This window comes from Neopsephotus bourkii, unplaced genomic scaffold (genome assembly GCF_033783945.1).
Source record: "Neopsephotus bourkii isolate Nb327-2 ecotype Australia unplaced genomic scaffold, CSIRO-AGI_Nbou_v1 NB_318, whole genome shotgun sequence".
Taxonomy (NCBI): Eukaryota; Metazoa; Chordata; class Aves; order Psittaciformes; family Psittacidae; genus Neopsephotus; species Neopsephotus bourkii.
The window spans coordinates 3,481,114-3,504,217 of NW_026900826.1; the positions used below are offsets into that span (position 1 = coordinate 3,481,114).

Here is a 23,104-nt window from a genome sequence, read left to right on the forward strand (position 1 = left end):
CCAGCCAACTTCATGCTGACCACAAAACCTACATGGAAGTGGACAGCTGACCCCAGCACAATTCTCCTCTACTGACAAGGCTGAACTGCTGCATCTCAAGATGCGAATCACAAGATCTGCACATCTGGTTTACCCAAATAGTGAGAGCCTGAGCCCTCAACAGTGTGTCACTGCCCAGCTATCACTGGTGTCCCACTGCAAAGCGAGGAGAATCCTGCGCTCCCACAAAACACATACTGGATCTGCACAGAAAACATCACATTAGCTGTGATCCTTCTGAGCAGGAAAGCACAACTTGAATGCTGGCTTCCTTAATGCAGAAAGAGCTCATGTGGAGTTTCAGGTACTTTCAAGGACTCAGTTGCCGTGGCTCACCTTGGGTATTTCCAGAAGATATTCCAGAAGCAATTTTATAGTCAGCCTACCTGGATTTCACCCTAGATTTTTGCAGGACAAATGATCTAAGAAACTGTATGATGCAAAAAGTAAATCCCCCAAACAGGAAAAATAGCTACCATTACAAATACCTAACTGATGTAAAAAACTAGTATATACATGTTCTCAATATGTAAAATACAATTTATTGTATTTAGGCCATTCATAAGTATCAACACAATGTAGTATGTTTGAAACAAACATCTTACCAATAAATACTATCTAAACATTAATATTAATCTTTTGATCAGATGTGTACAGTGTATTGACTCAGTATTGCACAGTGAGCTCTATATGACATTTCCATAGTGCAGTTTGTTACAGGGATAGTTTGCCACAAACATCGCAAAGCATCAGAGTTGGCTTTTCCAAGTGAGAACAGCTGGACTATTTCATTAAAGTGTGAAGGCTCACACAAATGTCAGTGTCCTGGGGTAACTGTGGATTCATGGAACCTAATGTTTTCCTGAATGAGGAGGCTTTGTTCTTAACACAACTTTGATAGAATTGTAAAGAAATCCCATTTTCAAATAGAATGAGGATATTATCAAACTTGGGTGAACAGTCAATTCCAGTGATCAGTGAGCTTGTGATCAAGGCCACTCCAGTGAGCTTATTTTCTCTTGTTTCAATCTAAATATAAACCATATCTTTAATCTTTTCAGAGACGTATCTCACCACTTGCACTTCAAAGGCCAGACCATGCAAGCCCCCAGCATTACTCCAGCACTTTGCTCCCTATGTCCCTTTGCTCGGGTGACACACTCAATAGCTTCCAATGTATATATGCAGATATAATTTCCCAGTAGTTCTATAAATAACTGTATCTTAGCTTTATCTGATTAAATCTTCATTCTACAGCGTCAGCTCCTCACAGGCATAGTCCTGCCAGTCTGTATTGCATTACCATGCTCACACAGAGGGCTAGGTGCTGCCAGCAATGCGGCTGTACTGCTTTCCTGAAGCCCAGCAGTTCCTGGATCAGATGCTCTGGTGAGCACGGTGTCAAATGCTGACAGAACCGTGCTCACAGCAGGTTTTCAACAACTCACTGTTGTGAATTCCCAACTCTAAATACGACAAAACTATGTCCATGCTAGTAGTAGGAGATTACTGTTGGAGTAAGGACTGTACAACTGGACTTCTAAGGTTTGACAGGCATTTGCAGGAACTTACACTGCTCCGACACTGCAGAAGGGCCTTAAAATGGGAATATACTGCCTCAATGCACATTGTAAGCTACAGTGCCCTGCCAAAATGGTAGGAACTGCTCAAAATGCAAGTAAGAATCATGACAGTAGAATGACTATGACTGACTTGGAAAAGATTTGAGCATCAGTATAACAGTGTTCAGCGCTCAGCGGATAGTATCCCTTAGTGCTTAGCATGTAATATTCCTTTAAGTAAAAGAAAATTCACTCACCAAGTGATACAATTAAAAATTTCTAAGAAACTACTGGTTAAGTATTACCTCATGATTAAGTAAATCATGTTTATATCCCTCCTTTTTGCAGCTTATCAGTTTATATATATTTAGATTCTTTATATTCAGGTAACAGAGATGAAATACTTATTTCTATCTAAAAAGACAGTAGGAAAAAACAGGGATTGAAAGGATTCCTTTTCTGTACAAAAAATACATTTTTATGACAACAGCCAGTACCTTCACAGTAGGTCCTTTGCTCTTCTACTTACTACCAAGGTTCAGTCATTCATAACACCACCATAAAGTATCAGAATTGATTTTCTTTCCACTTTTCACCACCAGAATTCAATGAGCTACTACGGAATGTTTCCAAAGTCTTATGCTACATCCTGATAAAAATCAGAAATCAGGATTTTTTTTAAACTTTTTTTTTTCTTTAAACTTTTTTTTTCTTTTTACTTTAAAAAGGAACTGAATTCATGCAAATAAATACATAATGTGCACTGAAATACTCAATTCTATGATACAGGTGACTTCAGAGAAAAGTCCCTTTTTAATTATCTAAACTAGTTCTAATAAAAGAAGATAGTTTCAAAACAGAATTAAAAATATTGCATTTTACTACAGGTTGGTGCTTGCTATATGATCAAGCAGATTGCATTTTCTACCTAGCTGTGTTAGCCTGTGGGTTTGATGTCACTCTTTTGTGGTATAGCAAGTATTTGATTTTGAGGAGTGGTGGTTTTATGCAGTTTTTGTATTCCAGGATTTCAGTCTTCACTCAATTCTGCATACAGGATCTCAGGTTAAGCCCAGATCTGCAGAGAGAGAGTTGAACAATCATTTATGACATTGACTTCGCTATCAAATGTTTAATCAGAATTTGGCAAGGCAGTCAGGTTAGTCATACAGAGCATCAGCAGCGATGATGTTATTTAATCACAAGTTCAAAACTCAACAGTTCTGTTCGCACTTTGTGGGGATATTTAAATTGGAATTTTGTGCTCACGCTTTACACTATGTTTTTACAGCCTTGTTAGTCAATCTAGAGTCAATTTTATTGTAACAATCTTCCCACTCACCCCCTCTTTTTAAACAATCAAAGAAGGAAAGAAGCACCCAAAGTAGCTGCCCCCAACACTTACTCGGAGCGTGTGGTCCCAGGAGCCTGAGCAGAATGCTGTCCCATCCGGAGAGACCCGCAAGGTGCTGACACGATTTTCATGTCCAAACAGAATGGATACCCGGGACCCTTTCAGCACATCCCAGACATTGATGGTGTAATCATTATAGCCTGCAAACAGCAGGCGACCTACAAAGAGAATGGGATTTTACAAAGTGAGGTCTTAAGGAACGTCTTGCCTGCAGCAAGGGCCTTCTGCAGGACATCCATCACCCAGTGAGTCACAAGCCAGCTTTCCCATGCCACTCTCTGCACACAGCAAGCCTTGACCACTGCTCCTCCAGGCTAGCTGTGCTCCTGTTAGGCAGCCCTGCTCCACTGCTGAGCTAGCCATACTGAAAGCTGAACCAATGAAAATGCATTAGATAAAAATACAGTTAAATTTAATTAAATTATATAGAATCTGTTCAGTCATTAGAGACGGGGATGACTCCAAATCACAACAGACTGAAGAGCACTTCAAAAGCCAATGCAGGGTAATGATATTTTGCTCAGACTTTACTTGAATACAAATGGTTGAATGATTAGTAGACAATTTGGTAAGTGATTCATTGTCCCTAAGGGGATGAGCTGTGGGCTTGTGACCATGACAGAGACATTTGCCTCTGTGCCAGGGGGGATGGCAGTTCACCACCCACTCATCCCCATGCAAATCTGCATTTGTGCTGGGGCAGGAGGGAGAAGACTCGAGCTCATGTCTCCAGATCTGCCGTGATAAGTGGTAATATATCTGTCTTCATGCTTCTCTAACATACGTTAACTATTAGTCATTTACTATCCTTTTAAATGCTATTTGTGTAAGTGTGCCTCATAGTCTAGTTACATTTCTTGTTTCCTTTGAAATGTTTCTAGTCATTATTGTGAAATTCTAGCCCAGCTGTAGTTAATGACAAAATATTTCCTGCCTTCAGAAGGGCCAGGAAAATACTTTTCATTGCTACAACAAAGCAATAGCCAGTGAGGTTATTCAAGGAGTAATTCCTTTTACAGAGACAAAAAGAGTCTTCCATATATTAAATGTTTCCTTTGGTACTTAGTATTACTTTTAATAACAAATGCTTTACCAAGTTAAACTGGTAAAACTTTATAGTTCCCCTCAAATTGCAGCACTAAGATAACCTCCAAAGTTCAGGACTCACCACTGAGAGAGAAGTCCACGCTAGATGCTCCAAAAATGATGCTCTCTTTGGAATAAATTGCTACTTCTCTGTCTGCACGAAGGTCATATAAGCGACACTAGGATTAGAACAAAACCAACACACATGCCTCAGTAAAGGCTGGAGTCAATGACTACCACATTCCATTAAAAAAAAAGGAGTGTGAAGGACCACAGCCTAACACATCATGGGAAGTGGCTGCTTGGCTTCTTCCCCTCTGCTATTCCTGCCTGCTGTAACTGGGACTCCTCAGGAATCTAACAGCAACCTAAGCAAAACAAAGCTGTATGAATTGAGTGAAGGACTTCCTTTTCCAAACCTTTGGAAAAGGCTTCTGCAAGCTTACTTCTGTAAGCCTCCTGCCTGTCCTGCTACAAGGAGATGAGTGGTGGGCTTTGGACCATGGCTACCCACTGAAAGTCCCTCTTGCTTCCCCACCATGGTTTCCTACATATTAGGCATCCTGCTGCTAAGGAGGTGCATGGGAGACAGTCTCTAAAGAAATAGTTTAGCCACATACGGAGTCTGGAAGACAGAGGATTAAATCACTAGTAACCTTTGAGAACACAGAGCACATGGCACAGTGCTCAGACAGTCCCTTGGCATGGGGAGGCCTAGATGGTAGTCTTTGCTTTGGGTACGACAGGACAGCAAACAGCCCATGCCCTTCCATGCAGCCTCACTGTTTGAAAACCTGGCATGAAAATAATTGAAGTGAGATAAAACATTCTTATATAGACCATTGGGTGTTCATTTCTCATGGAAAATTCCCAATCACCTCCAAAACCTGCACTTCCTGTTTTTATCATTTGCCAGCATACTTGGGTTTGTTTAATATGGAAATAATGTAGAGGCAGACCAGACTTCATTGCCACGCATAAAGGCAGTCTGTTAGCCCGAAATCGAAATGCATTTTTGAATCTATTTGAAGTGAAAACCTTCCTCAGTAAGTTAAGTTTAAGCAAACACTGGCCAGATGGGGTTGCTAATATTAAGACTTTACAAATAAAAAATGGCTGCTATTCAAGCCTGCACATAAAGGAGAGGCTGTTTCATTCGCAGGGCGGTGGGGAGCTGCCAGGTATGTGAAGTCCAGGTCTCCAGTGCTCCAGGTTGATGAATAATTCCATCAGGCTGTCCTGATAGGGAGCTGGGGTCACCGCAGGTGACAGTACTGCCACGTGAGCATGCTTTTACGGTCTCCCTCCAGACAGTCAGGATTAACTGTTCCTTGAAGTCCCTAAGCATGCAGATCAGGTCAAGGATACCTGTCAGTGCATCAGGATATACACTGAGAACACCAACCCCTTTATTTATAGAAATGGAAACTGTCAAAACCTCTGTCAAAAGTACAGAGATGGAATTTCCCATTCTCCTGCTCAAGTCAGGGGTGTCAGGAATAGTTAAGAGAGAGGGGAAAAAATCAAATAAATCAATAAGAGCCTGTGGCACTGGGACTGGGCATAAAAGGGAGTGCTCTTATTGGAATTTCATAATGGACAATTTCTCCACCTCACTACCTCAGCATGTCGGTACCACACCTGAATGTGCAGAGAGCCACTGTGCTCACCACAGAGCTAGAGGTATTAATTTATAATCACAGCTTTTAAGACCCCAAAGCAGTGTACATTCTCTCCAGAAGAGCCTTAGATCACCTCTACATCCAGTGAAGGCACAAGGAATGATTCTATTGAGCTTAGCTAGTATTGCAGTAGACTCAAAACATGCAATGAGGGCTGAGTACTTTTATAAAGTGTTCATCCTTATGCAACTCTATGATGTTTGAATAAACAGAAAAAAAACCAAGGTCCCAGCTGCGCCCCAAACATCTGCCTTGGAGATACACTGAACTGCCAGCTCAGTCCCTGCAGGGCTGTGGCACAGGCAGAGCCTGGTCCTCCATGGGGACCCACCACCAGCAGGAAGAGCCACCAGCCCTGTGCATGACTCAGGGGCCCGGAGGCACCAAGAGGTAAGTGGCATTTTGCATACAATGTGCTGATCACAGTTACCTGTCAATACATACTGTGCCCCTCCTAGCAGCTTGCTCATAGATAAGGAAGATCATCTAGGACAACCTAGATGTGGTGATTCACCACAGTGAAGACCTGGCAGTGACTCAGGCTGAGAGGGAGGAGACGTACATGGCCAAGGCCACCCTTGGACCATGGTCTCAGGGTGCACAGTGCTGAGAGGGTCTGCTCAGCTCTGCACTAAGCCCACTGCCTCTCTGCTTGCTGAGACACGTGCACTCATGTTCAGGCTCCATTTATATCCTTGCACTGTGCTGCTGCTTCTGACACAAGCTACAGCATTTCATCTGGTTCCTTCCATTTGTGACCAACAGCTACAGAAAGCCAAATCTCTTCCAGTAAGACAAGTAATTCTGATCATGAAACTTCAAAACACAGAAAATCTGAAATGACTTATTTGGACAGAAACTCATGTAGAAAAGTTTGCAGAGGTGACCTACAAAGTGCTACTAGATTTCCCCTACAGCATTATATATACCAGTTATCTTAATATTAATAAATATCATGCATTAATAGGAATGTATATCATAATTTTATTATTATTATTAATATATTTACCATATTACATAACAGTATTTCTGCAACTTTGGTGTCACAGGCAAGTCCTCTGTGGATGTGACCCAGTCTTTTAGGAAAATCAAACTCAGGAAGTAGCAGAACTCTCCTAAATTAGGTTACTTGTATTTATTTATATATAGGAATTGACATACCGTGGCATCATCTGAACCAGAGGCAAAAGCATCCCCACTTGGGTAGTATCTGTGCACAAGTAAAAAAAGACCAGAACACATTACATTACATTACTTGGATGAGGTCAGACTTCAAAAATAGAAGGAGCACATTGCTCAACATCGCAAATGTGTCCTCTCCCAGAAACATACTGACCTGACACTGTTGATATCTGAATCGTGGGTTTCAAATGACTGGATGCACTGACCGGACCGCATATCCCAAACCATGGCTTTCTTATCACATCCCTAATAAGACAAAAAAATTCACTATGTCCGTGCAAATGGTGACATTCATCACTCATGTGTCTGATCCATGTCATCAAGCCTGGCTACATGAAAAGGCCCAGAACATCACTGCTCTGAGGGGATTTAACCAACAAAGCAGCCCCAGAACTGGCTGTACTGGTACCCCAAGCCTGATACAGCTGCAGTTAGGAGCAGAGTATGCTACCAAGGCTGGAGCCTCAGTGGTGCTGCAGACCAGCAAGGGCACAGCACTGCCATGCAGCATAGCGGGGTGCAGACAGGCCATGGGGTGCACAGGCAGCCCCATACTAACCAGCACCAGCACTCACAGCCTTGCTGTGCTTGTGCTGCTGCTGTACCTGTGCCTGCAGTCCCACCATCCCACAGAGCTACATTACTGACTCATTCCCTTACCACTTAACATAGCCAGCATAAAAAATTAATATGCAGCATTTAAAGTTTTATAACTAATTCTCTTCATACACTGAAACAGAAAATGAAATAAGTGTATCTGGAGGGTCTCTTGCAGTCTCCTACCAGTTAACCCCTGCTGTGGCTCTGCAACCACTGCTCAATGGTATGCTTGGGATGAGAAAAGAAGCATAACAGCACTTTAACATCTCATTTTAACATCTCATTGTTAACCTTCCAAGCAATGCTTTGAAAAGACCATTTAACATTCAGTGCTTGTTATGAGGTGCTCAACACCCTGAATGCTTTGGGCAAGGGGCTCAGCCCAGGTACTCTGCAGTGTCCTCAGGGCAGGAACCATCTCTTCTTACCTGTAGGGTCACGGTCTGAACTGGGATGTCTCAATTGCAGTGTCTGAACTGCTGTAACAATTGTGGTGGTCTTTCAAGGGGATCAGGAGATTTTAACAGATATGCCCTTGCTGAGGGGCAGGCTGTAGGTAGGCTCAGCTCTGGGGAGCTCAGCCTCTCTGAGGCGTGTGGAAGCATGGGGCAGGTCAGGACATTGCTGTTTCTGCCAAGCGTGTCCTGCCCAACAGACTGTACCACACATCATTTATTTTTAAGCAAATATGATTGCTAATTAAATTAAACAGTCTCTTCACAATCCACATCTTTTTTCTCTTTTTTAATTCTCCTGTTAAATGAAATCCCAGTTTTCTACTAATGATGTCATATTTAAAAGAGGCAATGTTCCTTTGTACCAGCTTGTGGTTTCTGCACACAGGAAATGAAACACGATAGAGAACATTCTAGACTCAGCATATTTGCCTCTCAAGCCCTGCCACAGCCCAAACCCAGCCCTTTGTATTGCTTCCATGTGCACTGTTCATAGTGATCTCTCTGGGAGTTTGGGGGCAAGACCAGTCTGACAAGCTGGTGATTTGTCTCCTAAGGTTTTGAAGGAGAAACCAGCGACCGTCTGTGGAGAGATGGGACCCCTGAGTGCCATCCTGCTCACCCTGAGGGCATTGAGCCCAGGACAGAGCCCTGAGCTCTCCCAGGAGGGCTGGGATTTTCACTGAGTATAACAGCACCCAATCCACACGCTGATGTATTGGCATTGTTTATTTCAGCTTAAGGTTACTGTATTATGTAGGCACAATGCATAGGGAGTCTCTCCATGCCACCATACCTTCAGATTGCTCTGTTTTGGCTCTACCTGCATTGACACAGTATAAGACAGACCTTCGCTGAAGTAGTATTTTGCATGTGATGAATTAAGCAAGTCCCTGTAAGCACAGACATGCCCAAGCTGCTACATCTACAAAGTATGACATATTCTCTCAGCAGTACCATAGCTGCTTGTGATTCTTTGCCCTATAATAAGCTGAGCTGTTCTTAGGGAGAATGAATCTATCCTTTCTGGGAAGCAAGCTCGGTGACAGGAAAGCCTGGGAGGAGTAATGCATTTGGATGGAATTAGCTTTCAGTCACGCTTCGGAGCAGCTGTGCTAGCAGCAGGCAAACTGGGCCAGTGTGCTGGGATCTGCTCCTGATGGGCCAGCCAAATGTGACAGAAGAGCCAGAACAGAAAAGGCCCAGGTTTATTGTGCAGTGATGGGACCATGATGCTGAGCACAGGTGGAATCCCCTAATCCATAGTTGGCACCAAGGGCCGTTTCCATAAGCAAGCACAGGACCAGCCCTGTGCCAGTGCTGGTGGGGCTCAGAAACCAGGTACCTTCAGCAAAATGACTGGTAGTAGCCTGCCTTCAGTAACAGAGGTCATCTCAGCTCCTGCCGGCTCTCACCAGCACACTCTGATGTGGGAAGACCAGAACCACCTCAAAAAGGAGCTGACCCCATCCCACCTATGCCTTGCCTGCCTCACTGCCAGGCTGCATGCCAATGGCTCAGCTGCCTGGATCAGTGATCCCTCAGCAGCAGGACAAGATGTGGGAGATGCCCCAGGTACTTTCCTGGAGCAGTGCGGCAGCCCCAGCAAGGGTTGTGTGCTCCTCTGGGCCGGGACAGGGAGCGGGCAGTGCTCCACTGATGAAGGGGCTTTAAATACCTCTGGTACCGCTGGAAGGCACAGGGGACTCAACAACAGCTGAAGATGTGGCCACACCTCCTCTCCTTGCTCCAACTTGTACTTGGGTTTACCAGCATCCAAGCTACCTCTTGGCTTCTGGGAAGCGGTTGAGGGACACAGTGGCACGCGTGTTATTTGTGGCCCCATTTCGATGCCCTGAGCAGCCACCTGGCACACCCCGTCTGGCTCCAGGGAGCTGGTCACCAGAGAGCAGCCAAATGTGGGAAGTCATCTGCTGTGCCAGGCTCCTATCCACAGGGGCTCACACCTCTGCTGTGGTTCGAGCCCACTGCTCTAACTCTGAGCCTTTCCCTGCCCCGCAGAGGCATTGTTTTGATGTCAGGCTGCATTGCTTTGGTGTGGGGTGGAATTTGCTAAGTAAGCAGAACTGCAGTCAGACTGGCTGGGTGGGTTTGACCCCACACTCAGGGGTTTAATTTGCTCCAGCTTGGAAAATGTGCTTGCAATGAATGGATTGCACTAGGGCTTCCAACACACACTCCAGCACTCTCTCAATAAGATCACGAGCCTCCTTCTTTGCTGCCTTTTACACATTCCTAAATTTTATATTATGATAGGAAGCTCCTGCTTACCCCAGAGACAAAAGTATTTCCTGTTTCAGAAGGGGCCAGATCCAGGCACAGGACATCAGCTCCATGACCATGGAAACTCTGTAGAAGCTGCCCGCTCTCCACATCCCACAGAGCACAAGTTCCATCTCCACTTGCTGTCAGGATCTATAGGATGTGGCAAGAAGAGTCACAATGCAAAAATCAGATGATCTGCAAGTTCACAAACAAGTGACATCCTATAAACACACCAAGAACAGCTTTAATTTAATGAAACATGCAATAAATCAAATCCATAAACTCAATGTGAACCTAAGCACAGTTTATGGCTTTTATTTTTAAGGAAAGAAGTTAGAGTGGAAAGGACAGCTGTATCTTCATAGCTTCAATAATGGTCAGCTTTATGCAGTGGGTTTGGAGAACTGATAGCAATAAGGATCTGCTGGCATTTCCACATCCTCCAAAAACGAGGTAGAACCAGACTGGTATTCCTGTCTGCCCTGTAGTTCACCCTATCCATAGTTAAGCTGCTGTAATTCAACCTGGGTAAAGAGCAGAACTGTTGCAGTCAAGTATACCTGTTTGGCTTCCTAAGTTTTTCTTTCTGCTTGAAATAGCCAGGTTAACCTCAATTAATTGGGCTTAAGGCATGGATTTTCTGAAAGGGAAGTAAGCCTGTCTAGACAGTTGTTTTTAAGCCCATCGCCTCTCACTTGTCCAAAACCATTTGCGTGTGAAACGGCTTGAGCATACACTGATCAAACCCAGCTCCCAGCTTCCCTCATGTGCTACAGCGCTTGTGATCAGGGCTTGTTATTGTGCCTAAATCCTGATGATGGTCAATTGTTCAAAACTCCCCATTGGCACCCAAAGCTGTTATACAATTACAGGTTCTGAAGGGTGAAAGAGCCCCTGTGCACTGGCGTGGAAGAGGCAAGTGTGAACGCAGGAGAGCTCTCAGCCTTGTACACAGGTTTTTCCCACGGTCGGTGAGAGAACTCAAGGGACCGCAATGGGTAGTTAGAAATTAGCAAGAAAGTACTCATCAAGAAGAAAATGATCAGGCAATCACGAAACCATTCACGGAGCTGCACAAAGGTTAAACACTGAACATGTCTGACAGGTGCTCCAAAAACTCCTCCCATGAACAGCAGTCTGCAAAGCTGCAGAACAAACTGTTCTGAATCCTGCAGTAGAGAGTCTCGGATGCACCGAGATGATCATAGCAGAGGAAAGTCTTGACTTGTATTTCTGACCAGCTTTTGAGCCTAGATCAGTGAACGTTCCTGTTCTGAGGAATATTTGTACTTGGCTGAGGAATGAAGACTCCCAGCCCTGAGGATTTGTTCTTGTAAGAAAGATACGAGGGGAATAGGAATAGCTAAAGGAGTAAGGGAGGGGTCTGCTGGCAACGCAGCTACTGCTTAAAGGCAAAGGTTATGGACTTAACGTCAGGGCATTGCTGTTGAAAACCAAATCAAAAGAACTCAAAACATCCAAGCCCAGAAGGAAATTACCAGCCTTTTGCTACCAGCCTCCCGCTCGCTGCACGAGGGGCTCCGGCAGCACCGGGTGAGGATCCTTGCCTGGCGCCTGGTGGCAAGAGGCAGCACTTGCAGAGGGCACAGCCCCTAGCAGGGCTGGGAGCAGCGGTGAGGGCAGAGGGGCCAGCCTGACCTCGGCCCCCTCCGCCATCGCCACGGGCTTCATCCTGCTCCTCAGCCCAGGCGCACTGGCAGTATGTCCACCAGGCCTATGCAAAACACTTGAGATCCCAATTAACTGCTGCTATTAATACACATGGAGCCCTGTCACGTGGGGAGCATTATCACACCGCAGAGCTGCACATACCTAATTTAGGAAGCGAGGCTCTCTGTGTACTGAGGGAGGGGAGGCTCTCTCTGGCAAGGCTGATCTGGGGCACTGAGAACACGGTGCAGGTCACCCAGCTCTGCGGCTCAGCGCTTGTCTTGGCCCAGGTGGGAACATGATGAGGAGCAAGGATGGGACCCCATTTCTCAGCGCTCACATAGCCTGAGAGTGGCTTTAATCAATAATGAACCACCCTGCGTCTCTCTTTCCACTGCACTGCCCGTGGGCACACCAACTCCTAAACTCCTGTCTTTCATTCCTCTGAGGAAAAACCGAGCCGTAGTTTAAGAGAGCAGCCACGGCGGAGCAGCAGCATTCACACCACCTAGCAGTGGGTGCTGGACCTCTGCCACGTGCTAGGGATGCTCCAGGACAAGGTACCACATCCCTCAGTGACGCAAGCAGGGAGAGCAGAGCTGCTCTGCACACAGGTGAGAAAGCTCCTGCACAGTGTGCTCATTGCACTGTGCACCCTTATTGTTACTGAGTAATCTTAATTTGGGGGGCATTAAGTAAAAGGAAAAAGATAAGACATGGGATTCTCTAGGATCCCCTACATAACAGTGTTCTGACAGAAGCTTGGCCAACCCACTTGTTTGTATTTGTTTCAATAGCAACATACAGTGCTATAAATGATCACTTGTAAGCCTATCAGTCACAAGAAGTTTTCTTTTTAAAGTCTTTAGAAAAATCTCTGAATCACTGAATATAAAGCATCTAAGTCCTCTGTGGTATTATTTAACAGTAACAATACATTACCTTCAATATCAATGTAGATTTCTGTATTTAATATGGAAAAAAAAGACCCAACTTTTCTTTCTGTTTCTTCTATGAAAAATAATTCTTTCTCCTTTCATAGGGTTTAATCATGATGCATATAAATATGGACAAGGAAAGCAAATACTGATTTTCTATCTCATCAGAAACATTCCACTTAATTTAGACTGCTGTAATTACACCAGGCTCCTGCACAGTAAGGTCAGGGCTTAAGCAAGCCTGAGCACTGGGTACCTCCACCACTTGTTTCCATGGCAATGCACTTAAATTAGCACCTCAGAGTCACTGCAGGCACCATAGAACGACAAACAACAACATGCTCTTGGGCATCTCATGTCCTGAAATAGAAGCAATGAAAGCTGATATTTCCTTCAGTAAAGCTCCAAGTATCTGGAAGAAAGGGACAAGGTATTCCCTTTCCAGCAGCTCTGCTGACACAGAGAGCAATGAAAATGCTCTCTTCTGCCACTTACTTTGCTGCAGAGCTGCACTGAGCAGAGCTTCAGTGAAATTCAAAAACCAGAGAGGACAGTGAATTATCTTGGCTGCTTTCATCATCTTTCATGCTCCTGGAGAAAGAGATCTTTGATATTCACTACAGAGGAAGGCTGCCCTGGTCTCAGAAGATCTGCATTTAGTTCCTAGCTTTGCCATTGTCTCCCACCGTGGGCCTTTCTGCTCCACCTTCCCTGCTGACAGATGAGGATAGCATCACTCTTTTTCCTCAAGGGAACACATCACTGCATATAGGGAGCACAGGGCTGGCCCTGCAGGGCCATCCTCAACCTCGAACATCTCACTTAACAAAAATACTAAGAATTGAAGCAAAAGTGGGCTGAATGCCCAGGACAAAGCAGGCAAACAACAGTCTCCATCGGCTAGCACAGCACATACCCAGCCTAGTCCTGGTGAAACTGGGGTTTTAACTACTTGTGTTAGTTTTTGCTCCTAAAAGCAGAAGCCAGCACAGACCCAGTGAGCAGAGAACACACAGGTACCAGTGAGCTCCCTCTGTGGAAGCTCAGGGATCACAGCCTGGCTGTGGGCTGTGACAAGCATCTTCTTACAGCAGCTTTTGCAGCACCTTCATTGCCCTCAGCGAGGGTGTTCCAGCAGCCCCTGCATGGAGCAGGACATGGCCCTGGGTGCCCTGAGTGCAAGGAAGGTGACTTGCATCACATATGAGTGCAGCTCGTGTTAAGTGTTGCATGACAGCGAGCAGCGGGTAGGGAATGCATTTACCTGCATGTCTGAGTTAGTGAAGCTGCAGGCAGACAAGTAGTTTGTGTGCATTGCAACCGATTTCTTCTTTGCAGCCATATTCTCATTTTTGTCAAATGTCAGAGGGTACACAGAACACTTGTTGTCCAGGCCACTAAAGAGAGCAATAATAGCAATAACAAAGAGAGGGTAGAACTGGTTAAAACTGCAACGACAAAAGGCGAGTGGTGATAAGAAGGAAACCACCTGTCAGTGCTGTGCTGCCAAACCCTTACAAGTACCGACTTCCCTGTATTGTGCTGCCCGGGATCTCCCTGCGCAGGGAAGCCCCAGCTGCCTCACCAGCCTGGCTGCTTTACAGAACTCCAACAGCTGCGCCCGGTATTTCTGACCCTCGTGGAGTTTATAAATGGCACTGAATGAAACCTCACCAAAGTATAACCCAGGAGGTGACAGAGCAGTCACCTCAGGGGTCGTTTCACATAGAGCCAAACTGCCGGCTTTCTGTTGACATCTGTCACTGAGCATCAGTAGTAAAACATCATTAGTTAACTACCTTGGAAAAATTTAACCTAACTCCTATGGAAGAGATGGTATAGCAAGTAGTGGGGCTGAAGACAGGGCTCTAGCAGAAGCACTGATCTCTATAGCTGACATGTCCTTCCTGGGCAGTTGCACCAGTTGAAACGTGTCTCCCAGGCCAAATGCAGGAGTCTTTTCTAAAGGCTCTGTCTTGTGTCTGACCCCTTTCTAGAGCCGTGGTAGATCAGCCCTGCCATGGTCCCTGGGATCTCAGCACACCACCAGTGCTGGTTCTGTGCCTTGTATTACGTGCACAGCACTTAACTGACAGGACAGCAGAAACAGAATTAGGTAGTGCAATGCATGCGTGCCCTCACTGTCTCTCTTGCAAGTATGAAGACAGAGCTTTCTTGGCATTCTTCGAGATTCAATCAAAGCCATCCTGTTTCCGGACTCCCTCTCCACACACATTTGTGGAGTCAGCCTGTCTGTCTCAGCCTGCTGCTTTCTGGATTTGCAAGCTGCACAGTGAAGTCTCCCTTTGTTCCTTTCTCTTGCCCCAAGCTTGCTTTGTCTGTCTGATCCACCCAGTCTCTTATGAAAAGATGCTTTGCCAACATTTCATCTTTATTTCCTCCCCTGCATAAACTCAGTATTTTCAAACCTGAGTCCTCAGAAAACTTAGAGCAGATTATAAAGGATGGAGTTACTTCTCCCCACCCCATCTTGGCAAGATCTATTCACGTGCTGGTTATCATTCACAACTAATGTCTGTGCCATAGAAGAAAAAGTACAAAGTAAGACCACGGTTAAAACCTCTCTCCTTTAGAAGATATATTCAACACATAACCAAACTGGAACAGAGAAGTTGCAATCACGCAGAATTCTTAATCCATGATATAAATGCTGAAAGAGGATTATTTTCCATGCTTACACAACAAATGTTATTGCACTGAAGTCAGTGGAGATAATATGTACGAGCCGTTACGGGAATAGAATCAGAGGCACTGAATGTAGTCCTTCCACCCACAACCAAGGCATGAAAACTTCTAGCTGTCAGCATCTAAAGGCACAAGGTCACCACTACCAATCAAGCTAACTCCTTTGTGTAAGCAGCTGTGGGAACAGGGAACTTACCCACAAGCAATGGCACATCCAGAGGGAGCATACGCACACGCCATCACCCAGGTGCATGGCATCGTCACTGCATGTTCCTGAAACACAGCATCTCTTTAAACTGGGATGTCACTGTTTCTCTAGTCAGTGCAAGGAAAACAGTGTAGAGTAGCAGGTTCAGTTATTTCTGTGGGACATCCTGAGGGGCAGTGAAAGGTGTTTCCCCCAGCCATAACTCACACGTAAGGCTGGGACAGCCCTTACGGAGAACCCAGCAGGATGGGCAGTCCTGACATTTGCCACCTTATTCACGCACCCCAACCTGATCAAAGAGCATGTTTTATTTGGGTTACTCAGTGCTGTAAAATGTCCCAGTGCTGCACTGTAAAAGTGAGTTACAGACAAGCTGTTTTTCATAGCTGTATGGAGCAGGAGCCATGAGGGCTCTGCCACTGCTCCTCCCTGGCAGGAGATGGAGGAGCAGTGGCACCATTGCACAGTGAACACCACAGCTGAAGGATCCCTGGTACCACATATAGCACCTGGTATGGGGTTACTCAGGGAGGGCCTCTGCTTTGCTGGATGGGCTATGTCCCCAGCTGGAATCCCTCCCTCTCAGCAAAGAGCCTGGATCGGAGCCTCCCACTGACACCACAGCAAGCTCCCATGCCCTGACAGGGGCTTTGCTCAGAGACAAGTCAAGGGAGGTGGTTTGCCCTGGAACCCCTGGTTCAATGTGCTGGGGGAGGTTTATATGTTATCCTGTGACACCTGTGAGCCCTCAGCCCTCCATCTTATCCCACTGTCATCTCCCCTGTGCACAGGAATCAGACTTCAGCTGAAGCTTCACTTACCTTGTTGGTAGTGAAGGAATCCCATACGATCACCTTCCCATCCTAAATGAAAGCACACAGAGAGAGAAACTGAGGCCTTCCAGAGACATAGTTGTCAGACTGCTTCCTAGATATGGGAAAACCCTGCTGCTCAATTCCATCCCCCAGTCTGTTATGTCATTAAATTTTTATCCCCATTTTAACAATGGCACAATGGTGACAGTGAAGCATCAAGGAGACACTCCTCACTAGTGCCAGTTACGCCTTTGGCCAGAAGAAAGGTGTATTTCCTTCTCACTGAGATGACTAATGTTGGCTTAAAAGATGTTTTTTTTTAATGTCCCTTCCCCTCATCCCCTTCTCTTTTAGTGGGTCTATGAGAAACCCTCTCACTTGCAGGATGGGCAGGACCAGTAGAGAGCATTACAAATACAAGAGGTGGCCTGTGTTACAAATCACTTATTGAACTGTGATGGGGACTATTTATGGACATTACATGGTTTATTCATCTTCCTTTTCCTGTATTTCCCTGGTTTTCCCTTCTCTCTACACTTACTTACCTTTCAGTTAACCATTGATACAATCTGCTAAATTGCCATTGTGAGAACCCTCCACAGAGAGCAACACAAGCGCTTTGTGTATGCCAGCTATACACATAATGCCTCATGTACGTAATATTGTTATCCTCCCTGCATCACAAAAGCAAAATGTTTATTATTGAGCAACCATTATTGGCGTACATGGACTCACTATGGTTCTTAACTAGAGTAAAAAACTCTAAACTGCATTACAGCTTGCCTTGTTCAGCTTTCTGAGCTGCACACTGACATTTTAACCACTTCAGAAAACGTGACATCAATTATTTACAATTACTCTGTGTTGAGATCACCATGAATGGTAAAAACTCGCAGTAACTGAAGGTGGCTTGCAATGCAGATTGCCTATTTTTATCCCTCAAGTGAGACCCCTGACAGATTTCATATAGGTCAATGAACAGCTGTGAGATGCAACGAGCTCACTCACTGCCATACTGGGCTCAGGATGAACCAGGGGATCTAGAAAGTAATCATCTCATTACCTCCTCCGGCTCATGAGACTGGTCTGGAGCAGGTGTTAAGACCATTTCTCAACATGCCCAAGTAAAAGCAGTAAGTTTGGGAGGACGTTTGATGCTCTTAAGGCTGCAGCAAACATACAGACTGCAGATGAAATCTCTGTGCACAGAAGTCTTTTTCACACTTCCCTTTTCCTGGTTATTTTCTCTGAACACATAAACTGATATAGTTACTAAATATTTAATCTGTAAAGAGCAAGGAAGTAGAAGTGGCCTCAGATGAGCTCTGTTTTCTATTGTAGCACGGAATATGGGGAAAACTTCTATATGACTGGACAAGAAATATTTAGGGTATTAGCTACAACAGGTGTAGTGATGATCTTGGATTTATATTCTCTAAACAAATACATGGCCAATGAACTGCTTCAATGGCACATTGAAAACATTTACACTGTACATAGGTGTCATCTGCGAACAGTGGCACATAGCACAGCCAGAAGATTTGTATAGTGCCCAACTCTAGCTTTGGAAACAGCTGCCCAACAGCATACCTGGGAAGAGCTCACAATTCTTCTCTTATCTTTGCACCAGTCCATACAGAGAACTTTATTCCCATGGCCTTTCAGGGTCCTCCTGGTCTTCATCACAAACTGGCCCAGCGCCTCCACACGCTCTGCCACCTGATGAACTGCAAACAGCTGATGGTTAGAGAGCCCTGCATCAAAGCTCTTCCCTGGTAAATCTCTCTGTTACAAGTAATGCTACTTGGAGGGAGTAATCCCTGAAGTTTGAGTCTATAGTGCAAGCCAATGATCTCTGCTTCAGAGCTGGCAGGTAGTAAAACCAAGGTGAGCAGTGTATGAACATATTTACCAGACAAAGATAAGGGTGAATTCACTCAGAGCTGAAATTCAAGAGCTGTAGCATCTCTTGCAGACCATCACACCCAAGTAAAACTGGAAAACAGATTACCCTTTTGCCCCTCTTACTTGAGAAATCCTTAAACTAGCTGAAGCTTGAAAGTGCACAGCCAGCCTCCAGCCTAACACATGCCTCAAGGTACTCAGAAGTGAAGCTCACTAATGGATCTTGGACAAAAAGAAATCATAAAAAAGAAGGGGATAATATCAATTCTCCAAAGTTTCTATGATAAAACATTTCTTCTAGATGTGAGCCTCCCAGCTGCCATCACCTTTCAGTACCTCAAGACTGGTGCAGTGCGATACTGGTACTAGCCACTGCTGCTGGAGATTTCTCTGCTGTGCCATCACTTCTGGTGGCCAGGAAAGCACTGAGGGCCAGGACAGCTCTGAGTGAGCGGGGAAGCTTGGCATTTACCATAAAAGTGTGCTACCCAACTTCTCAACAGCGTCTATGGACATCAATGACTTCATGGGTTAGTCAGCTTTTTCTTTTATGGGAAAGAGGCCCAACAGGCAGGCAAGGAACTTCGCTGAGTACCACTGTCTGATGGGGGTGAAGTCTCACAGCAGAGCAGGGGTCCCGAGGCACCAGAATTGAAAATTACTCTGTCTAGAGCAGAGCTTAGCTCTTAGGCTCCAGTGCTTACCTGTGTTGTTTGTCCACACACAAACCTAAGAAGATCCAGCTGCTGTTAGCTAAGGGGGCAAGGTCTGACTCAATAATTGAAATGAATGCAGAAGCTCACATGCTTTAATGGGAAGGTGAAGGAAATACAAAGTTTTTCGGTACCATGCTGGAGGCTGAGCTCCACAAGCCACATGGCAGGTGATCGCTCTGGAGCTGCATTGCTGCTTCATGCTGTGCCACTTTTCTAGCACTGCAAGAAAGGAAGGGCTGGCACATCAACAGCAGGCATCCTTAACTTTGAGCTCCCTTCACAGCCCAGGGTCAGGGGAACAACTTCTGCCTAAGGCAGAGAATGATTTCCAGTAGATCAGCTTCTCACCAGTTGCCTTTCAAAACCACCAGCCCCACAGGCTGTGCTGGAGTGATGTATTTACCTGCTCAACCAGTCTAACCCAGCCAGGGGACAAATACTGTTCACCATCCTTGACAATTTGTTCCCGCTATCTCTAACATGAGGTCAGAAGCAAGTTTCTGAGAAAGCAGCATACCAATCCACTGAGCAAAGATACATTCCCTCTACTTTCACCCGTGGAAACCTGCCAAATGATCCAATCAAAAGACATGAAAACATAGGACAGGAGGTTATCGTCACAGCTGGAAAGATGCCTGTGTCCAGAACATGTCTGAGAAAACAAACGTTTCACAGACAATGGACAAAGTGTTCCCATTATGTCAACGCAGCTGAGGCTGGAATTGTCTGGTTTAGCCTTTCTGATTCTCTGAGGACGCTTATCTCCAACCACAGCCATAATAATCCTGCACCCGCCTAGCACAGGTTTTAGAGGCAGATAATTATTTTGAAGCATTCTCCAATATTGTTTCAAGATAGTTGAAAATTATGCACTCAGGCAAGCAGATCAGCTAAAGCCAATAAGGAGCTTGAGTGGTTCTACAAAGGTCCAGGTAAAACGGGCTGCTTGTTCTAAAACATATCATTTGGCCTGAACAGGAGGTGGGAACTTGATGCAGATACTATTGGGTCTTTGACCTTTTCTTTGCTGGAAGTCCATTTGGTCCTAAAGGTCTCTTCTGGGCTTAAAAGCTGGCAGTTTGTATGAACAGAACAAACTTTTCTTTACACCTCAACTTTAAGCAATGGAATTGAATCCTTAAAATTGTGAGATTGCAAATCAAATGCATGTTTGGTATTTCCTTTTTCTATCCACATTTTTGAGAGCTGCTGTTCAAAACCAGTTGAACAAATAAGGGCAATCCTAGTTCAGCCAGCTGTTTGTTTTGGGAACCATAGAGGGAAAATCATGATCAGAGCAAAGAAATATCCAAGATACAATTTTAGATTAGAAAAAAACACCCAAACCAAAACAAACCAACAAAACAAAACCAAAGCAGAAGAGATGCTTTGTTCTGAAACTTCCAATCTCTGCAGAAGTAGTTCTTGTAGATACGTGCAAAACAAGCTCTGATACAGAACCAATAATATGAAATATCCTGAAGGAGCCTTGTTCTACAGCAACATACGATTTCTGTCTTCCAAATCATGTCATAGCTATGTAAACACAGCCTTCCAACAGATTCTACATATGACAAAGACATAAATGTCCTATGACTATCAATGATATGTAAAGTTACCCTGTCTCTGAAATCACAGGGAAAACTCCTTGTGAGCAAAAATGGATTTAAGCATATGCTTAAGAGGTCTGTTAAAGAGGCCTCACTATTTCTGATACAGAAATTATACTGTAGGAATATGATGATTTATGTTTCTGTAATGAGGACATCTCCATTCGTTTAACAAATCCTATTAATAGGATACTCACATAATGTGTGATTGTCTAATTTAAACAAGAAAATGCTCTATTTACTCCAGAAAAATAAACCCCTGAATCTTCGCCACATGAAACTTAAGGACGTTTGCCAGTCCCTCAGTCTTACAGAACACTGAAAGCTTAAATGCTGGATCAGGCTCATTTTCCTTTCCAATATTAAAGGCATCCAAACAGATGAAAGAAAAGTTTTAATGACCCATTAATATTTCTATTGAGGGAGTTATATGATTTCAGAGGAATAAACACCCTAAACTGCAATATATGATATCACTGTAATTATTAAAAATAAATAATAAAAATGAAAGGATTTTTATATCTCAGGACAGATGAATGAATACATATTTTAGAAGCTCCATAAAAATAAGGTTAGCTTATTTTCCTGAGCAGGGGCGGGGGGCACGGGAGGAGGGCAGGGCTGAAACCTGCCCATGTCATTTCTGTTACGTTAACCGTGGGTTTTGAAACTGCAGCTGATAACGGTGAGTTACGCATTGACAGCTCCAGCACTGACTCACCCCGCACCTCTGAATCAGCACTGGATCCCTGCAAGTTGTTTCCTTGGGGAAGGAGCGGGGAGAAGGAGCTGGTTTTGGAAACAAGGCTCCTTTTTAAGCCCTTTCACCTTGGGTGAAATCCTGGCCTCATTAAAGAGAATTCCCACCAAATTCCCCAAGGCTGGGTTTAATCGTTGTTTCTGCCACTAAGATGAACACTAAACCCATGCAAACACGTCTCGGAAACCACCGAGGGGGATGTTCCACGGTCCATTCCCTCCTGCCTCCCACACCAAAGGCGGTGCAGGAAGCGGCCGGGGCGCTGCGGGGTGACTGCCTGCGCACCCGGCGGGCACTGCATGGCACTGAACACCCAGGGAGGCTGCGCCGCCTCTGCTCCCCATCCGCTTCCTATTTATCCCATCACGGAGCCGTGCATTGTTTGAGCAGCGCAGCAGTCGTGTTCTCAGCTGGGCTTCAGCAAACATGGAAAACCGACTGTCATGACAGCAGAGCTGGGGCAGCTCTCTCCGCACCAGAGCGGCATTCCTGCCTTTCCCGGGCAGCGGCCCCAGCTTCCAGCTGCGCTCATTCCGGCCCCCAGCACCGTGTTTTCCTGCCCCACCGGCGAGGCCAGGCCGTGGTGCCGGCATGCAGCGGTCCCTGCCCGGCAGCGCCCAGCGGTGCCCGCGTCCCTCGCACCCCGGCCCCACTCACGCTCCACGTCATGCAGCTTGGCCCGCTCCTCCTCCAGCTTGCCCTTCAGGGTCTCAGCCTCATTTTTCAGCGATGCCAGGGTCTCGTTCTCGCGCAGCCCCTCGGTTGCCATCTTTGCGAAGGAAGCAGGGAGAGAGACGAGATGAGATCGGGAGGGAGGAGGAGTTTGCTTGCCTGGCTCTCAGGGATGCTGCTGAGGCTCCTGCTGCCTCAGCAACGGCGCCGGAGCCGGCCCGGGCTCCCTCCCCCTCCCCATGCTGACGTCCAGAGCCGGACTGGATGCTGCTCCAGCCTGTGCGCAGCCAGCACCTGACCAGACACCGCATGGAAAAACACCCCCGAGGGCCAGCAGCCCCTGCCCGGCCCCGCGCAGAGGCAGCGCGGCAGGACCATCATCCATCCCTGCTGGCCTCCAGGCAGGCAGCAGGACCAGCCTCACCTCCTGCCTCCTCCCACCCACAGGCTTCCACCTACTGTACATCCCAAGCCATTTTCACAGCCCGGAGGCTTAATTTCCCCAGAAATACACGCAAGAAGGTGTTGCTGCTTTGTCCCCAAACTTGTTTGTACCAGGAGTTGCACACTCTGCGTGGGAAAAAGGGGAATAAAAAGAAAGTTGTATGGAATTTTAAAATATCAGTCTGGAAAGACAGACTTGCTTAGCCTGAAAGTACAGGCTTAGCAAATCTCAGCTCAGCTCCATCATTCCCTTACATCCTATGGGTAAGGGGCACTAGAAAACTTCGTCACTCAGAAGGTAGGTGGCCCAGCTCCTGTGCCAGCAGGACAGACGCAGTGGTGTGAACCCTTCT

General features: G+C 45.7%; 1 protein-coding gene across 1 annotated transcript; it reads right to left on the reverse strand.

Annotated features, from left to right (window-relative positions):
• Positions 1–558: 558 nt before the first annotated feature.
• On the reverse strand, positions 559–22,638 carry GNB5 (G protein subunit beta 5). The gene is made up of 11 exons (XM_061347414.1): positions 22,293–22,638; positions 18,235–18,371; positions 16,651–16,692; positions 15,818–15,894; positions 14,180–14,312; positions 10,313–10,456; positions 7,120–7,211; positions 6,945–6,993; positions 4,184–4,280; positions 3,007–3,173; positions 559–2,679 (listed from the first exon to the last, which is right to left on the reverse strand). Exons 1-11 carry the CDS (start codon positions 22,402–22,404, stop codon positions 2,668–2,670), a joined length of 1,062 nt encoding a protein of 353 aa, XP_061203398.1. The 5' UTR covers positions 22,405–22,638; the 3' UTR covers positions 559–2,667.
• Between the last annotated feature and the right edge of the window lie 466 nt (positions 22,639–23,104).

Excerpts from the sequence above, each read along its gene's own strand:
- GNB5 (XM_061347414.1), bottom strand. The coding sequence starts at position 22,404 with ATGGCAACCGAGGGGCTGCGCGAGAACGAGACCCTGGCATCGCTGAAA. Across the intron at positions 16,693-18,234 it reads GAATTGTGAGCTCTTCCCAG|GATGGGAAGGTGATCGTATG; the intron begins GTATGCTGTTGG and ends GCTTTCATTTAG. Across the intron at positions 6,994-7,119 it reads TCAGATATCAACAGTGTCAG|ATACTACCCAAGTGGGGATG; the intron begins GTCAGTATGTTT and ends ACTTGTGCACAG.